This window comes from Eucyclogobius newberryi, unplaced genomic scaffold, assembly GCF_026437365.1.
Source record: "Eucyclogobius newberryi isolate DKJ021-1_F unplaced genomic scaffold, fEucNew1.0.hap1 SCAF_3, whole genome shotgun sequence".
Lineage (NCBI taxonomy): Eukaryota > Metazoa > Chordata > Actinopteri > Gobiiformes > Gobiidae > Eucyclogobius > Eucyclogobius newberryi.
The window spans coordinates 30,265,041-30,278,305 of NW_027315945.1; the positions used below are offsets into that span (position 1 = coordinate 30,265,041).

General features: G+C 40.2%; 2 protein-coding genes across 2 annotated transcripts in view; both read right to left on the reverse strand.

Annotated features, from left to right (window-relative positions):
- rps27.2 (ribosomal protein S27, isoform 2) overlaps positions 1-13,265 on the reverse strand; it is a 319,694-nt gene that overhangs the window by 138,468 nt on the left and 167,961 nt on the right. The window lies entirely within an intron of this gene.
- LOC140374316 (neuronal acetylcholine receptor subunit alpha-7-like) lies at positions 1,549-10,923 on the reverse strand. The gene is made up of 11 exons (XM_072461174.1): positions 10,736-10,923; positions 10,043-10,182; positions 9,897-9,941; positions 9,313-9,422; positions 9,153-9,232; positions 8,775-8,942; positions 7,676-7,870; positions 7,140-7,226; positions 5,694-5,803; positions 5,172-5,372; positions 1,549-4,068 (listed from the first exon to the last, which is right to left on the reverse strand). The coding sequence occupies exons 1-11, from the start codon at positions 10,785-10,787 to the stop codon at positions 3,379-3,381; spliced, it is 1,878 nt and encodes a 625-aa protein (XP_072317275.1). The 5' UTR covers positions 10,788-10,923; the 3' UTR covers positions 1,549-3,378.

A 13,265-nucleotide genomic window follows, 5' to 3' on the forward strand; every position in this document is an offset into this window, starting at 1 on the left:
AACCCAGCCCGGGCATCGAAACCGAAGAGGAAACAGTGCTATGTATTGGCACAACTCATTATATTACTTCCGAAATTGTCGCATCAGAGTCAATCATTTTAACGCCACGTCTCTTGCCAAAATAAAGAGCATACAAAATGGTAGCGTTCCCCTGCCAGTCTCAAATATATGTCACTTGTAAATGCTGCTGTAAGTACTTCCGCGCTGCCCCGCCCCCTCCTGCTCTCTCATTAATGACCAATCAGTTAAAAACTTCACCGGAGAAGCTCTGCCTCCCTAAGCACTTTGTGGACCGTCGCTGTCTCTGGAACGCGACAACGGAACATCTTCATGAGTGGAAAATGCTCTCTCCTTCGTGCTGTTGGGATATTTTGACCGATTTCAACGATTTAAAGAAGCTATGCACGTTTTCCGGTGGTTTGTGCGCCACCTGCTTGTCTCGAGGTGTCATTGCGTTGACTGGAATGTCCCGCAGTATGGTTTTAATCTTATCGATCTTGCTTTTATTCAGTTGCAAGCATTTTTATTGCCAAAAATTACTTAAACTGGTGGTGTCATCTGCTTCTTTCCATGCACATAGACAAGTTTTATGTCATTTTGTGGAACATTTCAGGCAAAACAGCAACATTTCCAGTGAGAAAGGAAGGTTTAGGACAAGAAAACCTTAACAGTGCACCTATAACTCACCAATTCAAGTCTTATTCAATGGACCGATAACTTTGCTCGAAATATAAAAGCATTGTGGAAAAAAATCTGAATAATAAAAGCAAATTTGTCAAAAACACACTGTGGATCCACGCTCAGTTCCAGTCATGTATTCAGTTCTTGCAGCGCTCGTAAAAGGCCTCATCCCGGTCTGTCTCCCTTTCCTCTGTCCCACTGCAGAGCGCTCCTCTCACTGTGGCGCACCGTTTTATCGCCGTGCTTCATTACCTCCACATCTTATTCTTTTGGCTTCGCCTCTGCCGCCTTTGTCCCTCCTGCTCGAGTTTCACTACAGATAACAGCTGCTGCAGAGGAGGCAGAGTTTGCACCGGGATCACACACGAATCGCAAACTAAGTGCTCTTTATGATGTAGTTGTTGTTCAGCAATTAGTTTGTATTCATAAAACACCAATTAATGCTGTCATTGTGTTCATCAACATTAATTAAAATCATGGGAAGAACATTGTTAATGGTTTAATACTTGTCAAATATGGCTGTTGACAAAATAAATAAAAACTAGTAAAAAAAAAAAAAGATGTAATTAAGCACTTATTATGCTTAAGTTTCCCGTAATGATTGTCAAACATCACAATTTTTACAATAACACTTTATAATAACTACTTTCATAGCCTTATTGTCACTAAACCTGAATAAACTGTTTGTTCGTTATGAATTAAGCCTTTGTTCATGCTTTATTAAGGCTAATTACATCTTTTACATTCCCTCTGCATTATCATAGAGGTCCTATTATAAAAAAAAAGTAAATAAAGGAAGTAAAGGAACGTGCCATGGCCTATTTCAATGATTCTTTATCTCCATGTGGGTCAGCGAGTAACATGAGAGGACACACCCAGCGTACACTTTCAATACACAGGTCAATAAAATGTTCCCTATCAGCTCCAATGGAAATCAATGAAAGACTGAACAGTGAAAGCAGTCCATTTTAATGTCCTCTAAAAGGGAAAGCAGTTAAATGTCGGTTCATTTTTAAAGGCGCGGCTATGGGTTACATGCAGCACATCACAGCTGAGTCCAGTACATAAGGCATGCGTCGCTCTGAAAGGGAAGTGTATATCAAATGATTTAGAGTATAAAATAATGTCTTCTTTAGTGGTGAAAAAAGGCAGTTGAGAATGCTTTTTTACAGAAATGTTGTGGATCAAACTATAGAAGGAAAGGGTTATAATAACGTTACTGAAGCACCGCAAAAAAAGTAATATCTAGTTTCTATTACCGGTACTTTCAATCAGAATCTTGATCTTAAAGTCGCACTATGTCACTTTTCTGGTGGAAGTTTTGCCACCTGTTTGTCTCCACGGAGATCTCAGTGCTTTGCCTTGCCAACGGATGTAAATTACCGGGTTACATGTCAGATCTGTGGAGAGGCAACTCACTTTCCTCATTACAAAGGCGTGTTTCAAGGTGGAACATTACGGGAATATACAGTACATACAATATCTCCATGGAGACAAGCAAGGACGGACAACCAACGAGGAAAGTTTGGCAGTGTGCCTTTAATTTGAGTAGTTTTGACTGGTTAAGGTGTATTTACTTGATGCACCTGGAATATTTCACTGGTTTGAAGGTTTTTCCTGACTTGTTTTATTACATAACTTCTTCTAAAATACACTCAACCAATTGGCAGATTCTTTTACAAACTCAAATCATCTTAGAAGGAGTCAGAAATGTCATAAAACAAGATCAGAACTCTGGGCCATGTTCCCAATTCAATCTCACGTAAAGTTAAACCTACTCAAATCCAGATTAATATTCTAAACACTACAATTTAAAACTAAAGATGGATATTATGTTTTCTTGCAGTGGAGCTGATGTAATCCAGATGAAATCCTGGGTGTAGTAAACTGGACAGGATGCGGTTTAAATTTTGAATAGTTTTTCACAGTGTTCATAACAGAGGGGTGTCCAAACTGTGGCCCCGGGTCCTGTAGGCCCCGAGGCGTGAACTGGCCCAAATAATAGAAGTAATGCTTTTACGGCATGACAGCCTCAGTAATGAACATACTGGGGTGGGACCGGCCTCAAAGTTAAGCAACACTATGCAACTCGTAAAGCAGATTGGGACATGATTTCCATTTGGGATTTTAAAACTGAAATATGACAATTTTGCAAATAAACCTGAAAATGGACATAGTTACAAGACATCGGTCCATATAAGTCAAATATACCAACTTCAACTTCAATCTGTCCAAGGACGACCATTTTGTTTGCTATAACCTGGTACACTGAAGCTTTACCATACCAAGAGACGCCATATGCTATATTTTGTTTAGTTGTCCGCGTGCTACACTTGTTTGCTTCATTTTTTTCTCACTCTGGGAATTGCTTTTTGTTTATATTTTACCATCAAATTCAAACAGCTAAGGTATAATATTGAAGATAATACATTGAACTGGCTTTGACTGTATGTTTTATAAGAAAATGACATGGCTCCATATTTTGAGGTACAAACTTACATTGTGTTGCTTTGAGCTTCCAACATTGAATAGATGCTGTGGCCAAATAATGCACCCGTTTAAATGATCGACTGTAAAGTGAGTTTGGACACCCCTGACATACAAACTAAACGAATTCAAAAATTCAAAGAAAAAAGAAGAAAAGAATTAGAAATTGTGCTTTTAACAAAATTGTCAGTGATACTTTTTACGCGTCGCTCAGAGAAAGTCTTTGGACAGGGCCTCGCCAAAATTGGGCGCCGCCATGAGAATCGCTAACGTACAAATCACGTTAAAGACGCTGAATCCGACCAGGCACAGGCGGTCGACCACAGCGGCCGCGAACTGCCACTGCTCCACGAGGCTCATCTGCCGGTCCTGCTCCCGCACGCGCTCCACCAGGAACTGCACCTCTCCCAAAAGAGCGCGGAGCTGGTTGTCCACTGCCCCAGAACGAGACGTGGCCACGCTGGCGCTCTGGCTGGCCCGGCCCCCTGCCCCGCAGACCCCGGCCTCCAGTCCGGCCGGCCCCATGGACGACCCGGCGCACGGCTCGGGGTCGATAGTCAAAGGCGCTTCTTGTGGGGAGTGGAGTTTGTTGTGTGTTGGCGTGTCACCCGTGCCTCCTCCTCCTGCTCCTCCTGCTCCTCCCGCTCCTCCCGCCGCCGCCGCCGCCACTCCTTCGCCCTCTACTGGGCCGAACCCGTAGTGAGACCTCCCGTGGCTGGTGGCTCTGTTCCCCTGCACCGGCTCGAGCTCGCCGGCGGTCTGAAACGACTGGAAGCCCATGTAGGGGAGGTGGCCGTTGGGGATGGAGTCGCGGTTGCTGTTGTGGATGGGGAGGATGGGCGGCTGAGGGCTCGGGCGGTGGGCGGCTGACAGAGGGTGGTTGAGCTGAGCCAGACTCGCCTGTGGATAGAGATGTCAAGAGAAATCAGTTAATTGATTGATGATGATGATGATGATGATGATGAACACGGAGGAAAGGCAAGGGACGAAGTAGTGACTGACAAGTGGGTTGATTTCTGTTTCTGCTTTCTGCCTAATATCACTCATCTAACATAATTGTACAAATACAGATTCAAGTTATTTATTTTCTTTAGGACTTGCTTTTATTTTGACACAGCAGACTTTAGTGGTGTACAGTGGGAGCACCCTTGACTGGACTGGAAGTTATGGTTTATTGTTCCCAGTGTTAGGAAGAATACTTTGAAAACATATTAAGTTACAGAATACTCAATAGCTGCAGTAAATGTATGAATGTACACATGCGCCAACCATACGAGCTGTGTTTTATATTTTTCTCACAAATTCAGCAGCTCTAGGCCTAAATTTCATGATCAAATACCACAATTTATTCCTCTGATTTAAGAAAAGTAACTGTATTCCGAATACCACCAAAAGAAAGTAACTACTGAAATACATTTTTTGGTACATGTATTCTCTTACTTCCCAACACTGATTGTCCCCATAGGAAAATTGTCCACTGCATAGCAACCTTCAATCTTGGCACTGAGATAGGGGCTGAGAGATGACTTGAGGATATATAAATATATATTTAAATTATAACACTCAGCTTATGTGAGTGAAATTACGACCGCCTTCGTCTGCAGAAAGCCTTGATGTAGCACTTTGAGAGGCTTTCGATGAGACCATATGAGTTACAGTAATTCAAGATTTTACTTTTTTCATCGTGGTGTCAATGGGGGGACCACCTCAGACTGTAGAGGGACAGGTCTTTGAATGTGGTGGGACAAGGAGGGATCAACTCATAGATAATAACTGCAATAACATCATATATTGTAACTCACAGAGAAGACCGATAATTACCATGTTTTCTATGTAAATCTCTCTAAACTCACAACAATAGACAAGTGTAACTTTCTCTAAATGAGTGGAAAGAGGGACTGAATGGCTGTGCAGGAAAACCATAAGAGGGAAGGTTAATTAAATGTAAAATTGTGTCGTTTCTCTTGGCGACGACGCTGACCCTCTGTATTTGCCCTCTGTACCTGTAACGAGGTGAGACTCTGGGGCAGCCCGGGCGGCACCGGCGTGGGGATGGTGGTGCTGGTCGTGGTGGTGGTGGTCGGAGAGGCCAAATTTTTGCTCTGGACGTCGGCGTGGCTGTGAGGCAGAGACGGGTCGGCGTTCTCCCCCGGACACTTCATCCGCAGGAACCAGGGGATCCACTGGAGCAGGACCAGGTGCAGCTGGTGCAGAAAATTGGAAAAGTGTTCTGTGTGCCGCTGTTTTGTTCAATGTTATCTTGTAAAGCACTTATAGATTAATATATATATAATATTCGCTCTATAGTATTCGCTGGCTTTCAACACTGCAAGAGTTCCGTGGTCCTCTGTGTCCTATTTTCTATTTTATCGCTTGAGTCATTTTATCTCTTCTATGCATTTCATTGCTGTTCACATTTATTGTCTTTTGTTATGGCTGTTTTTATTGAACTGTCAGTTGATATAATACATTAAATATATATGCGCGGGAAGATATTAGAGATTCTAAAACCAGCAGACACTCACCAAGCGCGGCATCGGTCCATTGTTGGGATTGTGGTGGTGGAACTGGAGTACGATGACTGTGGCCACAACCGACATGCCCACGCTCACCATGGTGCTGACGAAATACTGGCCTGAGAAACGATTAAACAGTAAAAACCTGTCAAAGTTCAGGTCGCGGTACATGTGTTCATATTACTGATTAGGGTTGAGATTGAATCAAACTGTGATCTAACTCTGTGTCAGTCTCTGTGATTAATCAAGTGGTGGAAAGAAACAAACTACTAAAGTAAAATTACTGTACTTAAGTTAAGATTTTGGTATTGTGTATACTATACCGTGGATCATTTTATTTTATTTTGGACATTTTAAACGCAAAAATATTGATTCAAAAGAACAATTTTACTGTTGGTACTATTTACTTTTACTTAAATACGTTTGAGAGCAGGTATGTGTACTTTCTAGGGTTAATGAAACATGAAATACTTTTCTGTAGGGTTTGAGACCTCCTGCTAAAATATTTTGAGTATAGCCAGGTTTTCACAAAAATACATAAATGAAAATTACAAGATACATGAAAAAATCTGTCGTTTCTCTTGACCAAAAATCAGCACAATTATTTATCAAGATCACTACATTTCTCTAAATCTGTGTGAAATACATTTTTCAACTGTACTTTTAGTTTAATCATTTGTAATGATTTGCCTATTTATCTGTACTTTTACTAAACAAACTCAAAATACTCCTTCCAGCACTGGCTTTAACACAGAAACATGTACTTTGCTCCACCCACTCCTTCTATTAAAAGCAAATGCAACGATCCTCTGTCGCTATAGGAATGAAGCAATCAAAATTAAGCCAGTAATATGTTGTCTTTTGATTAGGGAAAGGTACATTTTCGGTGTACGGTGTAAAGGTCCTCTCAATTTTTTTTAAAATCAGGAAGGAATTATTTGCCTGACACTCATATGTGCAATTACTGTCGTGATTCATGTGCAATCTATGTGCCGTCGTGAAACATATTCATGTGCAATTACTGTTGTGATCACATGCAATGGTATTTATGTATTTATTTATTTGTCTATGGGAGTTTTTGTTTATAGGAGATCTTCTACTGAGAGTGTTTTTCAAACTTCCTATAAGTGATCTGTTCTTCTGTATCTACCTCTGTATCTACCTGCGTTGCATCAATGAAATTTCCCCATGTGGGACAATAAAGGAATATCTTATCTTATCTTATCTTATGAACTGAAGTGTGTATGCATCGTGATAAAACCCAAATAATGACAGAGACAGATTCCAAATAATACTTTTCTTTTGCAAAATTGCCCATTCGCTCCCATTACCACATTCAACCAAGATTTAAATGAATATTATATTTGAAAAACGGAAAAAAGCCAATCCTCTATCTGCAGATTGCGCGTACGTGTTTGTGTTGAAAATATACAGTAGAGTTGACTTAAATCTGACCTATTAGCGGCACGGAGTCGGAAGTGGCCGGCATTATCTCTGCCACCATCAGCATGAAGACGGTCAGAGAGAGAAGAACTGTGATGCCTGCAGGAAATCACACGAGACATAGTACACGAGACACAGGACAGAACATTTCGATTTGAAGGGTTCATTTGCAAAAACAGAAGAGCAAAAAATGTGGCTTACTATTTACTCTTTGTCCCCTCAACTGTACTGTTATTTATAATATGTGTAGTAAAGAAAAGTAAAAGATGAATATTCAAACTGGAGATATATGTTTGTGTTTGAATTTCTAAATAACACATTGAATTTCACGCTTCTTTTGTACATTAAATTTGCCCACATGACAACATATCATTCATGTTCCATTCCTTCAATTCATTATATTTAAATAGCTTTTCTGAGCATTTATTGTTTACTTTACTTTTTTTGCCAGTGATACATAAACTTTTGAGCTACTGTGACCAAGTATTTTTCCTCACGGATCAATAAAGTGTGCGTCCGTTTACGTTTGGCATAAATCTTTCCCTTACCGAGGCTGATCTTCTCCCCAGAGTTGGCAGGAAGCAGGAACACGACCAGGGTCATGGAGGAGAGCAGAACGCAGGGGATGAGCAGGTTGAGGGCGTAGAACAGCGTCCGCCTTCGCAGCGTCACCACGAACGTCACGTCTGGATAAGGCTCGGCGCAGCAGTCGTAGAACAACTCGTGTCGATCTCCTGGGACTCCTTACGGCGAGACGAGGAATACACTTCACGTTTACAGTAAATTAGAAGTTTAAGATGCTCTATGAAGGTAAAACTGTCTGATGGAAACTTCAAAATAACAACTACAGCTCATCTTTGATTATCATGTACATTTTTTTGTTTACATCTCAAGTACAACTGTCCATTACCATAAAAGCAAAAAATGATATTCAACTATTAGATGAAAACAAAGTCTGAAAAATGACTCATGCAATTATGCAATAGGCTAATGATTTGTGGAAAAGACACAGTTTCTAGTTTTGCGATTCGGTTCGTGATTAATTTAATTTCAAACACCACCAGAATTAATTATTATTTTTTGAGAGAAGACTGAAGTATGAAATGCAAAACTAACACAAGAATCACAAGTGCAGAGGTCTAAAAACTAAAAAGATTACCATTTTCCGGATTTATGTACTGTATTTTCTGGAGTATAAGTCGCACCAGCCAAAAAATGCATTATAGAGAAGGAAAAAAAACTGGAGTATGAAGTGCGGTTGCAAGTTTGAAAATAACAAATAATATCACATAAATATAAGTATAAGTTGCACCCCGGCCAAAACTATGAAAAAAGGTAAGATAAGATAAGATAAGATATTCCTTTATTGTCCCACATGGGGAAATTTCATTGGTGCAACGCAGGTAGATACAGAGGTAGATACAGAAGAACAGATCACTTATAGGAAGTCTGAAAAACACTTTCTCCCCATAAGGTGCGACTTATAGTCCCGAAAATACGGGTAGCTATTTTTTTCTCCAATAACATGATACTTTGTTGTTTTCAGCAGACATTCCATTACCTAAAATCAAATGGCGATTCTGTTTCGATGGGACTATATGTTGAACCCTGACAGCCGGTTCAGAAACCCTTTGACAGTCACTTTACCTACTAAGTCCCACTCTCCGTTGGTCATGTATCCTGACACGTCCGCCTCCTTCATCTGAATATCCAGCAGCCAGCCGTCAAACGTCCAGGAGCCAAACTTGAGTTCACAACGCTGGATGTCAAACGGGAACCAGCGAACGTCGACGCTGCAGGTGCTGACAAATATTCCTGTGAAAGATGAACAAAAAGAAACATGATTCAAACAGAAGCAGGTCAAAATTAAGATGTTTATTTATAGACTGATGACTAAATCTGGATTAGAACAGGATCGAACTAAGTCTAGACTAAACCAAGACCAAAAGAGAAAGACAGAAAGTAAAACATTCAAAGTAAAATCATACAATATGTTGGTGGAAAGAGTGGATTGGAAAACCTTACCTGGAGGAAGATACTCACAGAAGCCACTCGAATTGACCAGGACATTCGTTTTAAAGGTTGCATCAAACTTATCATGAGCACTGCAGAACAATAACACCCGCGTTAAGTCACATGAAAAGTTTCTTAATCGTGACCGTTGCCGTCGCTGGCTCGCGCTCACCTGTTGTAAAGCAGGATGTCGGGGGTCCAGACCTGGTCGGGGGTGAAACGGAGGTTCTTTACTCCAGGATACTCTGACTGGTTCCACTTTAGATAATGGTCATACCACTGCTGAGAGACACAAACCATAACATGCATAAGGGATGTTGTGCACATGTTTGTATATGTAATTTCTCCACGCGTGCAGCAAAAATATTTTTACTTTGACTCTGAATCTTTGCTTCTGAATATCTGCACTTTTCCATGTGATATTTCCTTTTAAGATGGATGGATAGCTCATTATCTCATATACGAAGATTTACTATTTCATTAGAGCCGATGAAATGTATGCAAATCCTTATCAAACCTTTATTTATGCAGATTAGCCTCTTTAAACTTAATGTATCACTTTCAGGACATTAAGGCATTATAGAGGACATTATGGAGGTTACCACATGTTAATCCCCTTGAGGGTTTTTGGTAACTATCTATTACATTCTGTTGCATAATGCAGGCTATGATATGCTTTATGTTTTACCAGGTGACAATAAATAAATCTAAATCTGTTCTTAATCAGAATGTGCCTTTTTATTATGCTGAACTCACCATTTGTAACCAAGCGTTTGTAGTCAGTATCTGGTTCTTTTCATCCTATAAAAACAAGTTGTTGTTTTAAAAGATTGTGTAACAAGTGAGATTAAGTGAATAAAGGGAAGAAACAGAGAAGTTCTTTGCGTCCCGGGATCTCTTACCACGTCCATCACCTGCATGAGTGTGAAGGAGAACTGCACCGTGAGGGGCTGCGAGTCGTTGGCCACAGGTCGTTCCATGGGGTTGTAGTCCCTCAGCAGCTTCTTGAGCAGGAAGCGCTGGTGAGGACCCTGCACTGACACTGCAGGTCGTGGTGAAAATGAAAAATAGCTGTGAAACTGGTCTGTGGCCGTGACCAGATGGAATGAAAATTGACAGTGAACATTGGGGGGAAAGAGCAGGCACACTGTAACAGGCAAAGACAGATAGTGTCTGCTAATCTTAATCAATTATCTGTGATGCAGGCTGCTTATGCGCCGCTGTAAACATGTCAGTCTTTTTCTGCAGAACAGAGAGGGAAAAGGAAAAAGAAGAAGTCTAAAACACCTGTCGAAAAAGAGAAATCTCATAGTTTAACATCTGTTGTTTGATATGAATAATGTCCTGCTCTTTCCCAGCAGAATTGTTTTTTTTCACAAATGCAAAGCTCAGCAGCATTAGAAAAGATCAATGCATAGAAGTGCTGCTTAAGCATCATATATTTTCCTGTGAGGCGCGTTACCAAAGGATCACTTAGTTTGAGCTTCCACAGTGTCATTATCAAACTCAGTTCCAACATTCACACAATCACATTTTAAGAAAGAAAAGACACAACAAACACATTGTCCTCATAGCAAAAGTCAAAAGTCACTCACGATGCAGCAGTGTTGCAACCATCAGCATCCCCAAAGTCCCAGCCGGCTTCATGCTTCATCCCTCTGTATTAATGTAAAAGAAAAAGCCATTGAGGAGGTGAGAGGAGGAAAGCGGAGGGAAGAGAGGGAAGGGAATTCTAAAGGGGCTGAGTGTGATGCTGCTGATAGAGGAGTCAGAGCGTAAAATGTGCTGAGGAGAGAGAGGGAGTGGGTGAAGTGCACAGAATGGAGGACTATTCTGCCCAATAATAATGAGTATGATAAGTCACACTATCAGCTGATCTTTCCTGTATATTCCATGTTTCTGTTGCTCCCAGTTCAGATTCGCTATGCTCGTTTTTTTTTAAAGCCAAATAACCCGTACAGGCTAAAACAGCTAGTGCACTTGTTACGCAGCTGCTTTGCAAAGCTGTTTTGTCGCATCAAAATAACAATGCTACCCCCTTGTGGAGATTATTGGTAAACCTATATAATTTTCAACAGGTCAATTTAAACGTTGTACAAGTTGATAATATACATATTTTTCTCTGTGTATCCGACCGATATCTAGAATGCATAATCATAATAAAAAATAACAACAACAACAATAATAATAATAATAATAATAATAAATGATAAAAATAAAATGATCCTCACTAAAACTCGAGCCGATAATTATAATATAATAGATCCATGGCCTGAACTCGACGCGCATTTGTTTTCGGTGTCGCGCATTGATGACCTCACCTCACGCTCGGCCATTCCGTGCGCAGCCCTTCATTCCGTTTAGTTTCGTCGCTACTGCATTTTAAAATCTTGTTGCGGCACGAGAAACGCGACCGAAAGACAGCTCTAAGGTGAGAGGTAAAGGGCGGACGGTTTTTTGTTTGCTAAAAAAAAAATAAAAAAATTAAAAAATGGATCAAACCAAGAGTGCGTTTTAATTCATAGTGGCGGCGATGCTCTTGGTGTTGTGGGAGGTTGCGCGACGCTTCTGCAGTGAGCTATCTGTTAGCATGTTAGCCGCTTGGTCGGTGCAAAGAAGATGCTCTGCTCGTCGTGATTGGTGTTTACTCTATAGTATCCCTTTTATGTGTATTTTCAGAGTAGAGTTGTCGCTATTTGCAGTTTTTGCAGTTATACAGCACGCTATTGTTGTAATATGAGGTTTGTTTTTGTTATTCCCTGTCTTTCAGCTTCCTGTTATATGCAACATTTTGATGACTTTTTCCCATTCATACGATATAACAGTCAGTTTTTACTCGCCATGGCACCAATTCTAACCAATCATCAGTCATAAATCCACGGATATGCATGTATTACGTCGTTTGTGTCCGTTTTGTCATTGATGAATCGTAGTGGATCCATAACAATTATTTGACATTTTGATTAGCTAACGCTCTGGATATTTTATAATCAAATATGTTTTGTTTGAGACTTTCTTCTAGAATTGTTATCAATGAAAAAGCCAAATCTGAACTGAAGATTATGAAGCAATGATTAAAGGTGACGTTCATCTTATACAGTTGATTTTTGAATTGTAGTTGTATTTCCATTGATTCATGTATGTTTTAGTAATCCTGTATTGTCCTGCATTCAAGGCTCGAATACTCTGAAAATGTATGTCTTCACCTACCCCCTTTCTCCGTCCACTGTTCCGTACTTCCTTGCAATTATTCAAAAAAGTCACACTCCGGGTCACATTTTTCAGTATTAAAAACGCGTAAATGAAAACCATCTGCTACAGTGAAATGCAGTTTTGAACAGGAAGTAAATGGACCTGTTTCTATTATTAAGTTGTTTAAGACGTCAGTGTAGTCTCTCATTCCTCCAGGAGTTTTCCATTGTAGAAAAAGATTCAGTTGTAGTCACCTAGACTCTGGACTCTTTTTTTTTTGTGTTTTTTGTGTGTGTTTAAGATCTATAGAACAGTTTACAATGAACAAATATGAAATAATATACGTCATAGTTTAATTCCAAATATAAATTTGTCGTTATTGTGTGGAGAAATAAAGGCTTATCTTTCTTAAATACCAGAAATATGTCTTCTTCCATTCTTCCTACAGTCATTATTCAAAACACATTCTTAATAGCTTATAGTTTTACCTTACTGTGACTAAGGAAGTATAAGATGACTGTGACTAAAAAAGAAGCCATAAAATGTATGAGCTTCTGCTGTTCTGTTGTGTAAGCGGTTTCTTTCTGCAGATGCATAGGTCCTGACTCCACATGTATGAGAAGAGGCTTATGATAAACGACTCTTTATAGTACTGCCCTCCCCCTTATGTGTTATTTACGTATTTCTGCAGAAACACAATGAACTGCCTCTATTTTTATACCAAGGGTCATGCAAATAACGGTGTAATCCAGGTAATGCGCCAGGGCGTGCAATAGGAAGAGGGTTTTCACATCTCCCACCGTTTTCAATGACCTTCATGTACCTTATGGTTGTCATACCAGCGTTCACTAATCCTCCCAGAGTATAGTGATACCATCTCAGCCCTTCACCATGGGGACTATCGTATTTTATTGTGCACTCAATAATTTTCCA